Source organism: Haliotis asinina, chromosome 11 (assembly GCF_037392515.1).
Source record: "Haliotis asinina isolate JCU_RB_2024 chromosome 11, JCU_Hal_asi_v2, whole genome shotgun sequence".
Taxonomy (NCBI): Eukaryota; Metazoa; Mollusca; class Gastropoda; order Lepetellida; family Haliotidae; genus Haliotis; species Haliotis asinina.
In genome coordinates, this window is record NC_090290.1 from 36,800,042 (window position 1) to 36,820,605 (window position 20,564).

Consider the following 20,564-nt stretch of genomic DNA (forward strand, 5'->3'; position numbering starts at 1 on the left):
ATGTTTATTAGGTTTTGAGACTGCAATTCATTGCTCTGCTTTTGAGCTAAACAGACTGTAAGACTCTTCCATGCTACATAACTGCACAGGCTTGAGCATACCTTCAACTAAATGCATTAAACAAGGGATGTATACTGGATTAGACAATGATCTCCTCTACTGGGCTAAGATGACTAGCATCGGCCACGTCTGCAAGCTGACAAGAATAGATTGCTGAAGGCACATTCTAATCTGTAATGTTATATTTTGGACATTACACTTTCTTAATAAAATAAAGATTGCAGTGCTTCAAATGAGTTGAGTCCCATCTGGAATTTGAAGTCACACCCTCACAGTCAGGCACCTAATGGTTGAGCATTTTGGCGGATGATGTTGTGTGCTGGCAGATAGGTGCCTGACTCTGAGACTGTGTCTTCGATTCCCAAATGGAACTCAACAAAACAAACAAAAGTACTACAACCTGTACTTTACTTTGAAAGCCTAATCCCAAATAAAACATTTTGCATCTGACCACTTTCAAAATGGCATTGTGTAGTTATAACAAAATCTAACATACACTACTCATCAAAAGTTTAGACTCACTTAAAGCACTCACTATATGTTATGCATATACTGTAAATCATGAAAATTTGGCAAGCATGATATTTTTGTGAAAACTGAAAATAACTTGAGCTCGCAAAAATATCATAACACAATGTGCTGGTAGAACACAATTAATGATCAACAAATAACATATAATCAACAGCAGACCTAAACACTCCATCAGTTAAGCAATGACAACTTTGGAAATGCAGGTGAACAGCTGCCTTTTAGAGTAAAGTTTTGTTAAGAACTCACACATTTTCATCATTTTTTTAACTCATGACAATAATCTATTAAACGTTATGAATTTGCTTTACAATATATTAGTTCATGTGCAAACAATACATTTTACGAGTATGGAATATTTAGTGAAGTCTAGTTTAGAAAACTTATTTGAAATAGCTGTAGTTACACCAGCGAGTCCAAACTTTTATTGGAAGTGTACATCAGATATAGAACAATAACATGTTTGAGAAAGCACCCTTACCAATATGGGAACGGACCACTACTTCAAAGTTTCGGTTTTTGATGATTGTTGCAGGTACTCCATTGTCATTCTTTGTCCGTACAGCAAAACTTATCGCAAGAGTTCTCTTTGAATTGCTGTGATTCTCCACTTGAAGGGGCAAAACAATAGCTTGGCCAACAGATACGTCATCAAGATTACCAAATTGAAATAGCACATCCTGTAACATAATACACAGAAATAGAGATTATGTAATGACATGAAGGACACTTGCTTGTAAGATTAAGAGTTATATCTGACGACACGAGAAATAATGTTGTCCAATGTAATGATACGAAGGACAGATGCCTCTAAGACTAAGAGTTATATCTGACAACATGTGACGGATAATGTTGTCCAATGCAATGACATGAAGGACACTTGCTTGTAAGATTAAGAGTTATATCTGATGACACATGAGAAATAATGTTGTCCAATGTAATGACACGAAGGACACGTGCCTCTAAGACTAAGAGTGATATCTGACAACATGTGAGGGACAATGTTGTCGAATGTAATGACATGAAGGACACTTGCTGGCAATAGTTATATCTGACGACACATGAGGAGGGATAATGTCCAATGTAATGAGATGAAGGACACTTGCTGGCAATAGTTATACCTGACGACACATGAGGAGGGATAATGTCCAATGTAATGATATGAAGGACACTTGCTTGTAAGACTAAGAGTCATATCTGACGACACATGAGGAGGGATAATGTCCAATGTAATGAGAAGAAGGACACTTGCTCGCAAAAGTTATATCTGACGACACATGAGGAGGGATAATGTCCAATGTAATGAGATGAAGGACACTTGCTGGCATTAGCTATATCTGACGACACATGAGGAGGGATAATGTCCAATGTAATGATATGAAGGACACTTGCTGGCATTAGCTATATCTGACGACACATGAGGAAGGATAATGTCCAATGTAATGAGATGAAGGACACTTGCTTGTAAGACTTAGAGTTATATCTGACGACACATGAGGAGGGATAATGTCCAATGTAATGAGATGAAGGACACTTGCTGGCAATAGTTATATCTGATGACACATGAGGAGGGATAATGTCCAATGTAATGAGATGAAGGACACTTAATTGCTTGTAAGACTAAGAGTTATATCTGACGACACATGGGAAGGGATAATGTCCAATGTAATGATTTGAAGGACACTTACCGGCAATAGTTACATCTGGTTATATACCATTCAAGAAAAGTACAGGATAGTCCATTTTGAGTGCATGCCACTAGCCAATGCAAATCACATAATCACATGAGAAAATATTCATTTATATCCACTCAGATGAAACATTTCCATAGGAATGGAATGTACTGTCACAATATCAATTACATTTTCTTTATCATCTGTTTCCTCTTTGGCTTCTTCATTTACATTTTATCAATCTTGTAAATCCAAACCCACTACCTCAGAGTCAGGCACCTAATCACCAACACACAAAGTTGGTAGTTGTCCGGGGGGCAGTTAGCCTGATACCAAGTCATGGTATCTTACTTGTACCTGGGCTAATATATAACTTCTGCTTACAGTTTCAAACTGCAAATAAACTTAGATTTCATTCCACATCTGCTGCAAATATAGCTTTTAAATTTCATAATAATATTAAGTAGAGTTATATTTCTTTGCTATTTCTCACTTCTCAGTAAATAGTCCACTCAACATTAATATCAAGTACCATATTGATTCATTCTTTCATAATAGACCGATCCAGTCCGGGTCGATAAGCCCCGCCCACTTCGTTTCTTGACGTTAGAGGGGGACAACCTCTGACTAATAACAATGGCGTCATTAATGAAATCTTGAACGGCGTTGATGACTTCTGCTTGTGGTACTTTGGTATCCGTGGTTTGTGAATGATATTTAAAGCGGAAAGTTACACGTATTTTATTTTTAATATATCATAGCTGACAGGCTGTAATTAGCGAGTGAAAATGAGTTACATGCCCGATGAAAAATTGTCTCGGCCAGTGGCTGCGTGTAGGAAGCGTATTTTCCTTCGAAATGATTAATCTATCTGGCAATTCATGTCCGTCTAAGATACTATCAGGGAAGTGAAACTGAAGTATGTTGTTTAGGTTTTTTTCCCATCGTAATTCTATAATAACCGTGAACACTGTCACATGTTCAAGTTGCAGATCGTTTAGGTATCTATAAATAGACTGTCAACACTGCGCGAGGAGCCTTCAGTTCGATCTTTTATCCGATGTTCAAATTTAGTCCAATCATTTATGTGAAATCATGGGTCTATACCTTTGATTAACAAAGCAGAAAAATATTTACATACTAGTAGATGTATCTGGACATAGATCTACCCCAAAGCAAATATTCAGCAGCTAATCTTAGCAAATCTCAGTAAAATTTCAATCTTCAAATGACTACATCATCCTAAAATGACACTTAATATATAGAAATATATGCTTTTAATCATCCTCTTCAATTTACTTTTCTGTGTGTACTTTGTTGTGGAATTCTAATTTACAAACTTCCACAATACTGGACTTCATGAACTGCCAGTGTTTATGTTCAGGTATATAACACCACCATAACACAAAGAAGATCCAAGATACACTCGATCTGCACCTGTACACTGACCCATCTTCCAGAAACAGTATAATCTCTGAACAGAGGATCCACAGTTACGAAAACAAATAACTAGGTTTCTTCAGAGATAATTACTAAGGTACATAAGGTGCAAAGAATATGTCCATGTTTCAAAGGGTTGTGTCAATAAAATCACATTTAGACATCATTGATTCTTAAACAATAATTCTAGAAATCTTTGTTTTATTATATCTGAGACCATATCCCCAGAGGACATAACATGAAATCTGATCTATTTCCTTTTCTGGAATACTTAGAAATGTTATCAAAAACATATTCAAGTTGTTTCAAAATGTGGTAAAAGTCATAACATAACTTCAGGAAAATATCCTAAAGCATTCACATCCTGCAAACCAGTGTACAATTTAATATGAAGCTAATTTTCCAAATAACCGTGCATCGATAAACCTTGAACAATTTGTCCATCTTAATAAACAACACTTTGGCTCAGTGATGAAACATTGGTAACCTCGTCAAAAGATGGTGATTTCTAAGAAGCATTACATCAAATCTGGACTAAATGTATGTTTCAATATTCATTCCAGTTACATGAATAGTCAACCAAGATTTTGTAAGTTATTCTGTTCCAAGACTGAATAATGCCAGGCCTGGGTGTGGCCAACTACGTAGCAATTGCTAAGTTTGTGCCAAGCCATTGCTCTGCCATGACATGTCTATATAGTGTTGTCTAATTATGGCTGGTTCTGCTTTCAAACCACATGAATCTAATATGTCAGTCAGTTAGGAATTATTGTTTATAAATGGTTATATTATTTAATTTAGTTATTTTACTACATTTCTACGTACGTTTACTAAAGGATGTAAGATCCTTAAAAGATATCTTGCTATCAATTTTAATGACTGTATTATTCCAAAAGTGTACCAATGTACCTCTCCTGCATGAACAAATTTATGTTGTAACAAAAATTAAAGACAAATAATATTCTCTTAGTTAAGAAATACAATTTTATTTAATTCCCTCCAATATTCCAGAAAGTCACTATTCTTCTGGCATAGTTTTCGTCTCAGTCCACATCTCCTTTTGGAAATTCCGAAATATTTAAGGCATAGTTTTATAGACACCCAATGCTTTTTATATTTTGGATATTGCGTGATAGGCATCTGCTTACACTGTCCCTTTGAATTAAAATATTACACCTCAAATATTTTGAGCTATTGACGAATAGTGTACTGCACAGTAGCCCTTCAGATTGTGCCTTTGAAACTTGACAACATCATAAAATGCGTGACAAATTTAAGAATACGTAAGATCGAAGGCAACCATATCCATCACATTGTTCTTTAATGTAACAAATTGTGCCATTTTGGTCTTCTTAACCGAAAACAGATCGCTGTAAGATTTTTTTACATTGTGTCACGGCCTTCTCGCCTGTCTCGTTTCAGCTTTATGGTCTACCAAAACAATGCCAAGTATTGACTACAACGTTATGCAAAAACAGTTTTGTAGTTGCAAAATTTATCCATGTTTATAATACTTGCGAAGCCTAAAACTGCTAGTTGTTGTCATTCAAAATGTAATGGTTTTGGAAACGTGCGAAAGTGTGGAAATTCATGCAAATTCTCAATTTCGAGCAGACGTAGGTTTTGAGCACGATGGTGCCGACAGTTAACTGATCATGAGGCCTATCGCATTCCTTGATCCACCTTAATTTTGTTTGTCTTCACCAAAATGGTTTTGTTGAAGGTACTCATTAAATCGCTGCAATGTATAACAGATACTGCGAGTGTGAATGGCACAATTCGAAGCACATCGCTTCGGAGGATTCATTTGACCCCGGAAATAAGTCTGACAAATCCACAATGCACACCAGGCCTGCTGATTGGCTGAAATCGACGCATGCGAGAGCTTTGATTGACAGACTGGATCGGTCTATTACATCATCACCATTTTGTCATAAAAATCAGGGCAAGTGGAAAATTGGTCAAGACATCTTACTTTCTTAAAGTCACTTGCCCTGAATTTTGAACCCCTGGAAGTAGCCATGGAATTTTTCCAAGTTGACACCCTGGCCATTCATGGCGATAACAGAAGTTCTGTTTTGGAATTACACTTTCTCAGTGGGGTACAGATTCTAGTTGTTATCTTACTTACTCCGAAGCCGTCTCTCCTGCCATCTAGAATGTTTGTTGGGTTGGGAATACTCTTTCCAGAACTGTAACAAAGATAATGTACCTACTGATTATCATGGGAACTTACCATCCAAAACTAGTTTACACAAGAACTACTGATTACTTGGATGAGTGAGGGAGGGAGTGGGTTGAGTTTCACACTTTTAGTAATATTCCAGCAACATCATGGCAGTGGTGGGGAATCAAACCTGGGCCTTTGGAGTGACAAACAAATGCTTAAACCACTAGGTTACCCCCACCAGCCCAAAATATGTAGGTTATGGAAACCAGTTCCTCATTCCACAAAGCTATCTTGAGACTACGAGACCGTCCAGGGGTAGAGTGGCCTTCAGCAACCCATGCTTGCCATAAAAGGCGACTAGGCTTGTCGTAAGAGGCGACTAACGGGATCGGGTTGTCAGGCTCGCTGACTTGGTTGACACATGTCATCGGTTTCCAATTGCGCAGATCGATGCTCATGTTGTTGATCACTGGATTGTCTGGTCCAGACTTGATTATTTACAGACCCGAGCCATATGGCTGGAATATTGCTGAGTGCGCCATAAAACTAAACTCACCCACTAACACTATGCTGACACTGTGACAGTAAGTCTACGTTAAAGTATGTCAGTTAAAATCACCTTGGAGCTAAAATCACTTTGTGGAATGGGCCCAAGATCTCATTAGCCTGGACTCTACTGCACCCCTTCTCACTTGAATGAAAGGAGACTTAAGGATGGCACGCTTCAGATAATACAACAGGGCACACCCATCTTGCATACAAGATACGCTAGACCATCTCGCGTACTCATTACGTCTCTGATTGATAACAGCAGTAAACTATTACACAACTGTGACTTCATCAATGATAATGGTGCCATAGATATCACTGTCTCAATGTTCTCTGCCACTGAAGGTGGGTAACTTTACTTTTTGAACTCATGACAGTTGCTAGTTACTGTTCCCACTGTTTAGGATGAGGAGTAGAATGAATGTCATAGGAATGACAAGTGTTTACGGATGATCAACTTCTTCACTGAATGATAGTTCTAATTCAAAGTGTCTGTGTCAGTCATTTCTCCCGAAATCATACTGAAACATTAACATTTGCAGTTCCAAGTCTCACTTTTACTATGTTCTTCCAGTTCATGGATTGAAAGTCAGTATTTGTATTCTACTACAGAGCAGATTCCTGCCAATTCAATGCAAGTGTCCCGCTGACAGGGATTGACTGCAATAAAGAAATAAGAGAATCAGGACTTGAGTTCAGTATAATGTTAATGAAAACATTAACCTAACACATTTCTGCCAAATTTCCGCATTCCTAACCACCTGCAGAGATCAATAAAGTCAAGTCAACATACAGGGCCATTTTTATGGCAAATTACCCTTATTACTGTTAAATTAATAACTTTGAAAGCCCTCACCAACGATAACTTCAGAAATACTATATTTAGAATTCGTGCAAAGCCAGCGAGTTTTGAATGCAGCAGTTCTGTAAACGAGGGATACATACAAATGTCATTACTGAATATTGCAGGATATTGCTTGATATGCTGATAGACAGAATACATATAACATGTATAAGCAAAAATGTTAATCCATACCGCTGGTGGAGCATCTGCTCTCTCACAAAACATGTTCACAATGACACAAGGAAAGCAGACGATATACTGTACCCCAAAATCTTACCACTGCCCAGCAGTTATCTCCCTTTGTCAATACCAAATGCAACCCGCTAAAATAATACGATAAGCCAATATCCGGGCACTTCTGTCAACCACAACAATTTTCAGACAAACTCATGAAACATTTAAATTCATGATAAATACAGTTTTGGACGTATCAACAGTGACTTTTTGGTATAAACACTTATATATACATTTTCAGGCATTTTTATATAAGTATCTATACTGAAGCGACGGTATTGTAAAATAAAAAAAAATTGAGTGAGTGAGTTTAGTTTTATGCCACACTCAGCAATATTCCACCTATATGGTAGGCTGTCAGTAAATAGTCAAGTCTGGACCAGACAAGCCAGTGATCAACAACATGAGCATCAATCTGTGCAATTGGAAACCAATGACATGTGTCAACCAAGTCAGGGAGCCTGACCACCCGATCCCGTTAGTCGCCTCTTACGACAAGCATAGTCGCCTTTTATGGTAAGCATGAGTTGCTGAAGGCCTATTCTACCCCGGGACCTTCACGGGTCAACAAAGAACTTGAACATCCATAAAGACTTGTTATTCCTCTTGCCTGCAACTTCCAGGATGTCTCTGAATCAGTTCAGAAAGATTGTGATTCATGTGTTTTGAAAAACATGACTTCACTTCATGACAAATGTTTGGTTGTGGCGTAACCCATAAAGCGTTCACTCATCATACTGAAAATCCAGGTTTGATTCCGAACATGGGTACAATGCATGGAACTGATTTCTTGTGTCTCCCACCATGATATGACTGAAGCTAGTAACAGCATAATTCAGACAACAACTCTGTGGGTTGCACACATTGTACCCATGCAGGGATCCAAACCTTGGTCTTGGCATGATAAGCCAACTCACTGGCCACTGGGTTACCTCATAGTCTCCTGGACCAAACTTGAAGCTGTTTATGTTCTTAGAGCTAACATCAAACGCCTTTGACAGAATAACATAATGAAATCCACAAATATTACTTTGACCTAGATGTTTGAATTTTATATAATACCTGACCTATTTACAAAGTACTATACGTCGTATTTACTAGTCATTTGAATTACGTATGGAATGCATAAATGATTAAATGATCAGTTTTCTAAAAATATTAACGAGTTTATGTACCTCAAAACGAAAAGCCCGAGAACTAAAAGCGTAATTGCCGAATTGCTTGCCACACTGCCACTCGCAAACGTCATTGTTGAAATCATGACTTCCATCACAACGTGGCTGGCCGCATGGAACTCTGGGTAGGAGAGTGAAGAGGCAGGTCAAGCGTGTAAGTAGACTATTCGATTTGTGAAATTTGTGTCGGTAAGTCAAGCGTGTAAGTAGACTATTCGATTTGTTTGATGCTTAACATTATGAACAGTGTATGTCCACCGGCTCTCGTGCCACTGCCAGGATTAAAGATTTTTTATTTAAATATAAAAAAAATGAGATGACTCCGACTTGAAACGCTTCACAGGACAGTATATTTTACTGTGAAGCGTTTCAAGTCGGGGGTCATCTCACTTACTGTATTTTCTTTTTTTCGCAGTGACACGAGGGTTTGTGAGCAAGGCCACCAGATCATGCAAACCGGGTTGTTGATGTACAGATCGATACTTCTCTGTTCCGGCTGACAAAAGTAATGCTGGGGAACACCAATACCTACACCTCCAACAGAAATGGCGGTTGCCCTAAAATGAGTTGTGGCAATGAGGGTTCCGTGGAAAAGAAGGTTCTGTAGAAACGAGATCTAGGGACAAGCCATGTCGTTTGTCGCACAATTTTGCACATTTTTGACGATAGATGCACATGCAATTTAGTTTTCTAGCAGGTGCTGGTATAGAAATGACACAATGTTATGGATGATCAACTCCTTTTATCAACAATGGCGACGTTTCGGGGTAGGTTCAAGGTGGACATGATGAGGAGCTTAAAATAACAATATGAGATGAATGGGGTTACCATGACAGTTAGTGAATGCGTGTTAATTAGGCAGAAGCCAAGGTGATGGGGATTAATTAGTGGGAAATCAGTGGTGAGGAATGTGACTTAGGCAGGTTGATGAGAAGCTAGAGTGAGTGAGTTTAGTTTTACGCCGCTTTTAGCAATATTCCAGCAATATCACCACGGGAGACACCAGAAAATGGGCCGCACACATTGTACCCATGTGGGGAATCGAACCCGGGTCTTCGGCGTGACAAGCGAACGAATTAACCACTGGGCTACCCCACCGCCCTTGAGAAACTATAGAGGGTGAGTGGATAGTTATTTGTGGATTAGGTGGCTGCATGCTGAGGGGATGTAAAGAACCTTGATCTCTGTTAGTATAAGGATTGAAAGGGCGTATTTGTAATGCTTCGGTCAACTTCAGCCGAGTGACAACAATTTGGCCTGTATTACATATGATGGGGCATATGCATTCAATGTAGCTTCCTATTGATGCGATAAAAGACATATTTTCCAACACGATTACAGTTTTGTCCGAAATCGATAAATGAAACTTCGATGTGAACAGCTTCCAAACAGCAAACACTTGCCACATGTGCAATACAAACATGCTCCGTTTATCGAAAACAGTCCCACGTGGTGTTTTCGGTGTTTGAATTGCTTTCGGTCACAAGTTGCGAGTATGGTTTTGCACCAGATATTAGCTTTATTTTATTTAGGAGTGAGTGAGTGAGTTAGTGTTATGCCGCACTCAGCGATATTCCACCTATATGGCGGCGGTCAGTAAATAATCGAGTCTCGACAAGACAATCCAGCGATCAACAGCATGAGTATCGATCTGCGCAATTGGGAACCGATGACGTGTGTCAGTCAAGTCACGAGGGAGCCTGTCCACCCGATCCCGTTAGTCGCCTCTTACGACAAGCTTAGTCGGCAAGCATGGGTTGATAAATTCCTGTTCTACCCCAGACCTTCACGGGTTTTATTTAGGTCTGAATGGAATATAATAGAAGAGTACTTTATTGCCTTTTCAGGATTGTTTTTAACTTACTGTGTTAACAATTGTGTCTGTTTTAGATCTGAGATGAAATGGGAGTGACTCGTACCAACAATGGAAGGAAAATATTGAAATATTCTGAAAAAATGCTGCATAATATGGCGACATTAATATTAAAAGGTCCGAGTTTACGCATGAGACAAAGACGTTGCTGGCACTTGTTGCAACAACAACAGTTCCAGTTTCAGTTCCAGTTCAGCGTAGAGTCAGTTACGGTTCCCAGATATTTATTTAATGTAACGTTGCATTAAGTCATTCGCATTTGTTAGTTTAACGTACTCTAAATACGCATTTCTTGAGGAACAACATATGGTAGACTTTTATAGGACGCCATCGTAGCCTCTCTGATAGTAATCGTCGGCGTCATTGTGACGGGGCAAGCTACTGATAACACTATTTCTGAAAAGCTGTAAATATTCGTTTTTGTTTGAAATCTATACATCTAAATGGTTTACAAATTTGTCTTAACAATATGGAAAAACACACACCAGGCTGGGGGACAGTACTCATGCTTTATTCACTGTTCAACTTGAAATGAGACTCTCTTTTTTCAGACTAAAATCGGTCAGGCTATATTTATTTTATTTTATGTATTTATTTAATTTGTTTGCTGTCCGCTTTAATGTGAGTATGATTGTAGATTCAGGCCAGTGGGTCCGCGGAATATGCACGTCGACTACGTCGCCCCGGCGTATAAACACTTTGAGATGATAGGCACATGATCTACACTGCGACACGTAACAGTTTCCATAACGCAGCAGATCTTCAGACAGTGTAAGGTCATCCAGGAGGGGCATTCGTCGACGTGTGCTCTTCACAGATGAAAGCAGTTTCAATCTGAAACATGAAGCTTTATGGATTACAACGTCTTGTCTATTTCGTTGCGAGACGTTGCGATGTAGATTCTTACGCCGTTGTCAAGCTAAATGTGCCTCCCTGTCTCGCCAATACGGTTACACGAACAGCCATGCCTATCACTCATTACTTCATTGCCAGACGAGGACAGTTGGGGATATTTTGAGTCCCGCTACGGCAATATGTTTTGCTTATATTTCGGTCCTGTAAACTAAATTGTGTCGTATTCGGGTTTTGGAATTATTTTCGTCATGGTGTAAAATTGTTGTTGAAATATTTAAACTTTCATGTGTTTTGAACACGCGTTCTTCAACCGTGACTTGGCTTTAGTTGATGAAATCGTGCTCCCAGTGTAAGTCACGGCTGTCGGTGGTTGATCCGTATATATCCCGTCCTTCGTGCAAACCTATTTGTTCTTCCACTGTTCGCTGTGAACTTTGTAAAAAACTATCTGATTCAGAATTTGCATTATATTCATATACAGTTCATATACAGTTCAAAGTTGCTAATGACAAACAACGTAGGATCTCTCAAGTTATGTCTAATAAATCGGTTGATTCTGCGTCTAGATCCGCCAGACGTACCCAGGGGCATGGTTGAGATACCAGCGAGACTTCGTCTAGATCACAGAAGAGGACGTCATCAGAATCTGGATCCCGTCAACCTAACAAGCTGAAGTCGGCGTCATCGGTATGACCACGTATTTAACTATTAAATCAGTGCTGAAACTATTCTCTACGGGTTCTACGAAGTCCTTCAGCGATGAGATCGTCCCTCTCGAAGAACGTCACATCTATGACGAACCTCCAACTACTACGTCCTCAGCTATACAGATCATCTACAGATCATCAGCACTCCTGATCAACGTTCAGCGTCTACTGGATCTCCATCAGCTACGTCGACAACAACGCTGCAACCCTCGGAGTCCACTTTCTACACAGACATCTATAACGTCTACACTCAACACGTCAGGTGCTTCGCGAATCAACCTCCACTGCATCACTGGACATTGGTCTCTTCAAATAAACGTTCACCACACATATGACGAATCTGATGCATTGCCGTTTTGAAGAGGAACAGAAACGCCGTCAGCAGCTACAACTACAGTCGCCCTTCGTGAGGGTTATCGACAGCACTAAGCCCTTCAGGTGAAGAGGATGCGATCGTATGCACTTTTAGCGTATTCAAATTTAGAATTTATTGAAACGTTCATAAAATATTTAAAATGACAACAGAGAATTTCAGTAGTGTCATTTTCTGTTAACTTGGGGCTACGAACACTACACTATTTCACGATTAGTCTCATAGGTTATGTGTAAGTTTGTGAATTTACTTTTACTCCGAGGTCAGCAATATTTCAACTATTTGGTGCCAGCCAGTAAATAGGCGAATCTGGACCAGACACAACAGTGATTAACATCATGACCATCAATCAACGGAATGTGACGTGATGATTTGTCAAACAAATCAGCGAGCCTAACCACCCGATACCTTTCGACAAGCATGGGCTACTGAAGACCAGTTCTAACCCGTATCTTCGCGGATAAGATTTTCCTTTTCTGGGTCTCGAGGGTTTGTTGTACTTACGTCGTTGTTTACTTTCAATAAATAAAAATATGATAGCCATAATAGATACGGAGATGTTTGATTCTGAATTCACTTGGTATGATTCATGACGAATTGTAAAATGACATTAACTTGAGAAAATCGCCCAATGTTGCTATTCACGCCAAAAAACCGAAGACTCAAACTATTTAGAATGTATGTAATCGTGTGAAAATCCAGATATAGTTATAATCAACTCCTGTAGGAATTAATGCTCACTTTTCCAAATAGTGTCACTAGCCTAGAAAATGCACTTGCATGTTGTGACAACCCAACATGAAAAATATATAAACGGTAACGAAAACACCACCTTGTAAGAAAGAAATAATAGGTTTAGATCTGAGAGTCAATGTTTCTTTTGTTGTTCAGTATGCTTTAGAAATATTGAATTCGAATGCTCCCAGTATACGTCTTCAGGAGGATATTGAAGCTCATTATGCATACGGAACCAAATCTCTTCATTCGGCAGCAACCATACCTATCCCTTCCTCTAGTTATCAGGCAGACTGGAAAGCATATTGGGAAAAAAGATATTTTGAAAGGTCTATATAATACAATGAGACATTTGTCGTATGTGGCGACTAACGGGATCGGGTGGTCAGGCTCCCTGACTTGGCTGACACACGTCATCGGTTCCCAGCGCAGATCAATGCTCATGCTGTTGATCACTGGATTGTCTGGTCCAGACTCGATTATTTACAGACTGCTGTCATATAGGTGGAATATTGTTGAGTGCGGCATAACACTAACTCACTCACTCACTCAGTCCTAAATAAAATGCTGCGTAAAACTAAACTCACTCACTCATTTTCACATTTGTTTGATGGATCCACCTACCTACGGCTTTAAGTTACACAGAAATGTAGAATATCAAATTGCCTGTCGTGACGTGTACACCACATGACATTGGAGTACCAGAATATACCAGAATATACCAGAATATACATAGACTATTGCAAATGTCGACCTCACGATCTATTTCAGCAAACTTGGTGCAAATCAGCATTCTGCGTGTTCTATCAAAAGAGTGTATGTGTGGGACATTTGTCTACGATATTATGAACAAGTTTTTACGTACTGCGAGTTGACAAGACGTCAGAGAGATCTTCTTATTGAATCAGTTGGTGACATAGCTGACATAAATCTGTCTTCTGGCCTTTGGAACAATGATGAAGAATGGGTGTTTCTTACTGGGGGTACTTCAATCGGAATACTGTGTATCTCTGGATGATAGTGTAGGGAAGTAGGGATTAAATGCATGGTCAATGCATGGTATGCATGGTCACCTGTTAACCACTGGAAACATTTCTTTGTAAATTGTATGTAATGATCTGTATTCTCCTGTTTCTGATCTGCATGTAAATATAACTCATCGCCCCCTATCTGTCCATGCTGTTGAAGAGACGTCGAATGAACTTCCTGGGAATGTTGCTGGAAGCGTCAATAAATCTCCGTTTCAGGTGTTTCAAGCTAACGGGACGTACTTGCTGTTGGTGTATTTGTCTTTCCGTCTCATCCCGTCTTTCCGTGTTAGAAGGGATTCAAATCCGGGTTAAAAGCTGAGCAGTTAGTGGTCTTGATGTTGTTCTGGTATGTCTGGGTCAACCTTGCTGTATGCGCTCACGCGTTATCTTGCAGTAAAGCAAGATGACGTCTTTGAGCTAACAAATGGTTGAATAACCGGTCTCAAAACTCGATGCTGCGCTTAGCAGTAACACCGCCACCACGACCTTGCCCATTGTTAAGAAAGATTACACGATGAACATGTCGTCGCCAGCTTATGGCACCCCAAAACATGAGCGAAGGCCCTCCCCAAAACACAGGGTTCTGAGAATCTTTCACCTTGACGACGCCATATTCTCACTCTGCCGTCTGCGGTACAGATTCAAAAGCAACCTCTTGATGAACATGTAATAGCTGTAGCTTCTAAACGTTCAGCTGCCACTTTGCTTACACTCATACGGGATTTTGCTAGAGACAATGGTGTGGTCTCACACTGTACTCCGTTCTTGTCCACTGTGTAGTTTAAATGCTATTGAAAATTAAATTCTTTTCATTTTGGTTTGTCCTGTTTGTCCTGATATACGTCTTAGACACGTGTACGTGGGCCTGAAGCCTTATTGCTGAAAATAGACAAGACACGGGAAAATATTCGTTCACTCTTCACACATTTCTTGTTCTTAGCTGTCCTTAGTTTCCAATCACTGAAAACGAAGTACAACTTCGTTATACACAATCAAAGTGATTATCAAAATTAATATGTTTGCAAAATACGAATATTCAATAAATGATTATTTATGCACGTATACGAACAGCCTGGGCTACGATCCACCGCGTCTACGAACCATCTCCCGTTCTGACACTGTCCACTGCGCCAGTTGCGATGAACTGCTGCTCAGTTCAGTCGAGCACGTCGATGTCTTGGCGTCAAACGTGACCCAGCGTACGGTCCACGGCAACGTAAACCAGCATGTGTTAGACGGCGACCTGCTGTATTGTCGCTTTTGAGTCTTCCTGTGGTGTTTCGGGCTGTTGTAGTTGCCATGAAGCGATTTCACAAATGTGAGGTCACAACGCAGTGGTCAATGTTTTTGTTTTTTAAATAAACAGCGTATTTCGTGAAATGTTTGACATATTTTCAACATTTTTCAGCAGTTTGTAGTTAGAGGAACCCGATATCGAACTGCAGATCAACATAGACCATAGATCTACGAGCACGTCATATATTACTCTGTTATTATATGACATGCGTGTAGGTCTATGGTCTACAGTGCGATATCAGGTTCCTGTGTTTGTAGTGTCTGTAGTCCATGGGATGTAGACATGTTTTTGGTGAGTTTTAGCCAAACCAGGATGAAATTAAGATAATTACTTTATTAGCAAAACGTGCTAATATAGACAGATCTTTTTCTTACACACACCTTAATAGCACGTTTATTCATCGATAAATCTTTGTTGAAATGTTCATAAAGAAACTTGGTGTCACAACTGCTTTCCGACTTTTTGACGAACTTCCAACCAATTACTTCCAAGGTAAAGGTCATGTACTATCTGAATCTGAATGATGACGAGTGCAGATGCTTTCTGATCAGAAGTACAATCGAAATATTTTTGACAAATTTGTTGTTTTAAAACCTGTTCTGGCCAATCTGTTACATTTATATTGTGTCATCTTTGATACTGCAACATTATTTTTGTCTCTTCTTGGGTACTTATTACAATACATGTACATCATAGAAAAGCTGTTTTTAAAATAATGGCCAAGTTATTCTGTCATGTAAATTCAATCACATTTAAAAAAGATAGTCATAAGAAAATACAATGTACCATGCGAGAGGAGATTCTGGGGCAGAATCACTTAACCTTCAGCTTCATTTGTGTAGGATACATATAATGAGAAACCAACACAAAACACAAAAATGAACAAAGATGGTTTATTGCAATACACTGCAATGATACACCTCACATAATATGTATTATGACTTATTCATAAAGGCAACATATTTCATACAAGAGAAACCTGTTTCTTAGAAGTAGCCAGATGTCAACACAGACCAAACCTCTGTGAATACTTTCTGTATTACAATGTAATAGTGACATCATGGAAAAATGAACACGGTATAGAACTGAATATGCTAGACAAAGTATTAATACAAAGAATACTTCTATGCAAGAAGGGTTAACATGAGCAAGTTAACTGATAACAACAGAAGGATAATATTGAAACAATGTTGACAAAGAACACTTCTACATAAATTTGGTTAATACAGAGAAACTAATCTAAATTTAAAAACTATGAATCATAATATAAATGAAACTGAAAATCTAAATGCATCGTCTAAAAAATACTACACCATCTATGACAACAGTTCGTTTCCACCCTTTCCAAACTAGGGTGGATGGATTAGTACTGTGACTATTATGAGTTATGCCCCTTTGATCTCCCTTCTCTTGTCCAATTAGATTCCACTTGTAAAAACCTTGGAGTCAACTTTGTGTGCAGACTCTTTCAGTATAGTGATAACCCTAGTGTACAGTACACAACCCTGTGCACTTAAACGAAACGAATCCATCAGTATTTGACCAGATGATAGTCACATGATTATGTGCAAACGCCTAGTTGTGGGTAAACATGGACAAAGTAGTGTGACTATGTGTCCCAGTCCACCCAGCTGTGAATGGGTACCTAGTAAGAATAGGAAGCCACATTAACTTGGTGTGCCTAGTAGGCGGCAAGAGTTGTATGATCCCCAGGGAGTTGAGATTGAAAAATACTATGTGCCGTTGTGATGGACATCCAATGATCAAGGGGAAAACAAAGCGCCTTTGAGCGGTTGAATTGGATATTGGCGCTATACAAATGTTAGTATAATAAAATTTATTATTACATTTCATGCATAGGCTCGAACATAGGCTCGAACATAGGCTCTGAACGCATTCAAGACAATCTTTTCTAAACAAAATCTATATTTCAAAGGAGTGGGTCTAATCTTACAAAGTACATCAGCTTGATTACAAACAAGAAAAGATTTGGAAAATATATGTTGCCACCAAATGATTGTATACAGTTGTTAAATCCTGCAATCAACTAGAATTTGCAGGACAGATAGCAAAACAGATATTGATTATTGGCCTATGCATAGACTTGTTAGTCTAGTCGAAAAATTACAAAAACCAGACAAAGGTGGACAGTAAACTTCAAACACAGCTCTACTCTACTGACTTATAGGTGAAGGCAGGAATTACTTGATTGCAGACACCCATTTTATGGTGTCCTCCATAGCAAATACCTTCTTCAGTTTTTGCCACTATTCACAAAGTTGGCATCTAGTTTCCTGGAATTTCAACAACATGACACAGTCAGTGCACAAAATGTATAGACTTTAGCAGATAACAGCAAATCAGGGCATTAATATAAAATGTCTTCATTCCAAATAACAAAGTGGCTACAGCTTCTGCCAAACAGATTTGTCAACAAAAAACTGACAATAACTGACAAATATTATCTTCTGAAAAGATGGAAACACTTGGTTGACAAACAACTAACAAACACTGATAAACATTATCTCAGAAAAACTGAAAACACCTGATGGACAAACAAATAACAAGAATCTTTCTTTTACATCTGCTAAAACATTTTGACAAACAATCAACTTACAAGAAATGAATTATATTATTTTTAGTGGTGAAAACATCTTGGTTGTCCTACAGCTGACAAAAATTGATTAGTTGCATCATTTGAAAATGTAAATTTTTCAAACAGTTGAGAAGAAGTGATGACTGCAGTATTATAACAACGTTAAAACGCATTGATGAAAATATTGCTTAAAAGCGACTGTAGCCTATGTGTTTATTACAAATGCTAACTGGACCAAGACCCCATGCTGGATAATGGATGGTACAATATGATCAGTTTTCAATTGTTCTCAAAACTCCTATGTGCATAATACTTAATGGAGTATTCGACAACAACCACTGTAAATATATTATACATGATGACATAAAGCTGCAGTGTCGTGACTTATGAACCTGTATGTCAGTTCAGTACTCAGTAATGGATCCAAATAGACTGTATTTGCTATCAGATGTGAAATCTTGGTCTGACAGCATTTTAATGTCTGTTATTTCTTGACAAAAAAACAACAACCTGGAAGACATGCATAGAAGGCACACACTGAAAGCATGTACAGAAGGCACACATTCAAGGTGTGCACAGAAGGCACACAGTGAAGGTGTACACAGAAGGCACATATTCAAGGTGTGCACAGAAGGCACACACTCAAGATGTGCACAGAAGGCACACAGTGAGGATGTACACAGAAGGCATACAGTGAAGGCATGCACAGAAGGCACACATTGAAAGTGTACACAGAAGGCACACACTCAAGTCGTACACAGAAGGCACACACTCGAGGTGTGCACAGAAGGCACACACTCAAGATGTGCACAGAAGGCACACACTCAAGGTGTGCACAGAAGGCACACACAGACCACAGTTACTTTGCTTTGACATTAATCACATGGGAACCATTGACATCCTCCAACTGTTTCGAGCTGAAGATGATCACAATCTCTCTTTTTCCTTTCTTCTTTGGAGTCAGATCGACTGTTGTCATAAATGTCTTCTTTGGACCAACAGCACTGAAAGAACAAGAGACAACAGCTCTTCATGAATATGTCTGCTAGTTATGATAATATCAAATGTTTTGGCATATATGCAACAAAGTGGAAGGAGAGCATTGAAAGGTTTTTAAGTTTTGCTCTGAAAAAAAAGCACTCCCACCAATTTCAGTCAACGTCACACTTGATGCCACAGAAACCTTAAGGATATTTTATTCAGAAATCCAAAACTACCAAAAGGCAACAGTTCACCATCAGACCATCCTATGTGCCAAGATTGGTGAAGAAATAGTGAATGATTTTAAAGTTCTGCTCCACGAAAGGGCACTACCACTTTTTCAGTTGAAGCCAATATTCTTGCCAAAGAAAGGCAAACAAATATTTTATTCAGAAATCCAAAACTACCAAAAGGCATCAGTTCACCATCAGACCATCCTGTGTTTTTAGATTTCATTGGAATGTTGATAGAAACATTTTGTGACTGCTTGTAGGTGGTTCACCAATATTTGTTCGTGAAAATTTTGCTAGGGACTTGATAACTAGCACCACCAAACGCCTTTCCTATAATCATAAGAAATATGGGATAAAATTAAAAATCATTTGTCTGTATCCAATATGTCATCAGAGAATGTTCATACTTACAAACATGTTTGTTTGTTTTAAGTTTTAAGTCCAGCACTTTACATCATGAATATACATCTATAGGGGAATATAACATGCGTTAACCAAGCCAGCAAGTCTGACCACCTGATCTCATTAGCTGCCTCTTACAACATGCATGGGTTGCTGAAGACCAATTCTAACCTATGTCCTCTAGGAAGGACGGAAACATGAGATTATGGCGGGATGGGTTATTTTCAACACAAAAACTGTATAATATGAAGGTATTTTGTAGGCACGTTAGTTTTGGTCAGGACTGGCATGTTTTAAATCTAACCTGCCCTTTGGTCTGGATGAAATGTTTGGGAGTTTCATACTCTCCTTAACAATGGCAGTTTGTGGAGGCAGGACAAAACATATTAATCTCAGGGTTCTACTCAATGCAGAGATGTGCATGCAGTATTCATTAATGTCTAGAATGAATGTACAATAATATACGTGTTATATTCAGAAATACAGAATGTTGACTACCACATTCTGCCCAGAAATGTAGTTCTTGTAATTAAGGAAATTATCAAATGTTGCTCACTTAAAAGAAAAGATCCAAGTTCTACAAGCCTCTTTCAAACCTTTCACTTTAAGTCTGATCAGTGAAACTGCATTTGTGAAAATATCTGTCCCAGCTTACAATACCACATTTCATAGCTAAATAAGACCCACATATGTCCTGTAAGGTCCCTAAAATAATTACTGATCCCAAGTTTTGTACATGGAGGTAAATCTGTTCTGTCTACTTTGATCCAAAATCAAAGATATGAAAACAGTAATTGATGAAGCTGGA

The 20,564-nt window shown here is 38.8% G+C and overlaps 1 protein-coding gene across 4 annotated transcripts in view; it reads right to left on the reverse strand.

The window, feature by feature from the left end:
* Nucleotides 1-16,423: 16,423 nt before the first annotated feature.
* LOC137255846 (annulin-like) overlaps nt 16,424-20,564 on the reverse strand; it is a 72,438-nt gene continuing 68,297 nt past the window's right edge. For all 4 annotated transcript variants that reach the window (XM_067793419.1, XM_067793418.1, XM_067793417.1 and 1 more), the window contains one exon: nt 16,424-19,144. In XM_067793419.1, coding sequence (XP_067649520.1) covers nt 19,000-19,144 — 145 coding nt within the window. In that variant the 3' untranslated portion in view covers nt 16,424-18,999. The remainder of the gene's footprint in view (nt 19,145-20,564) is intronic.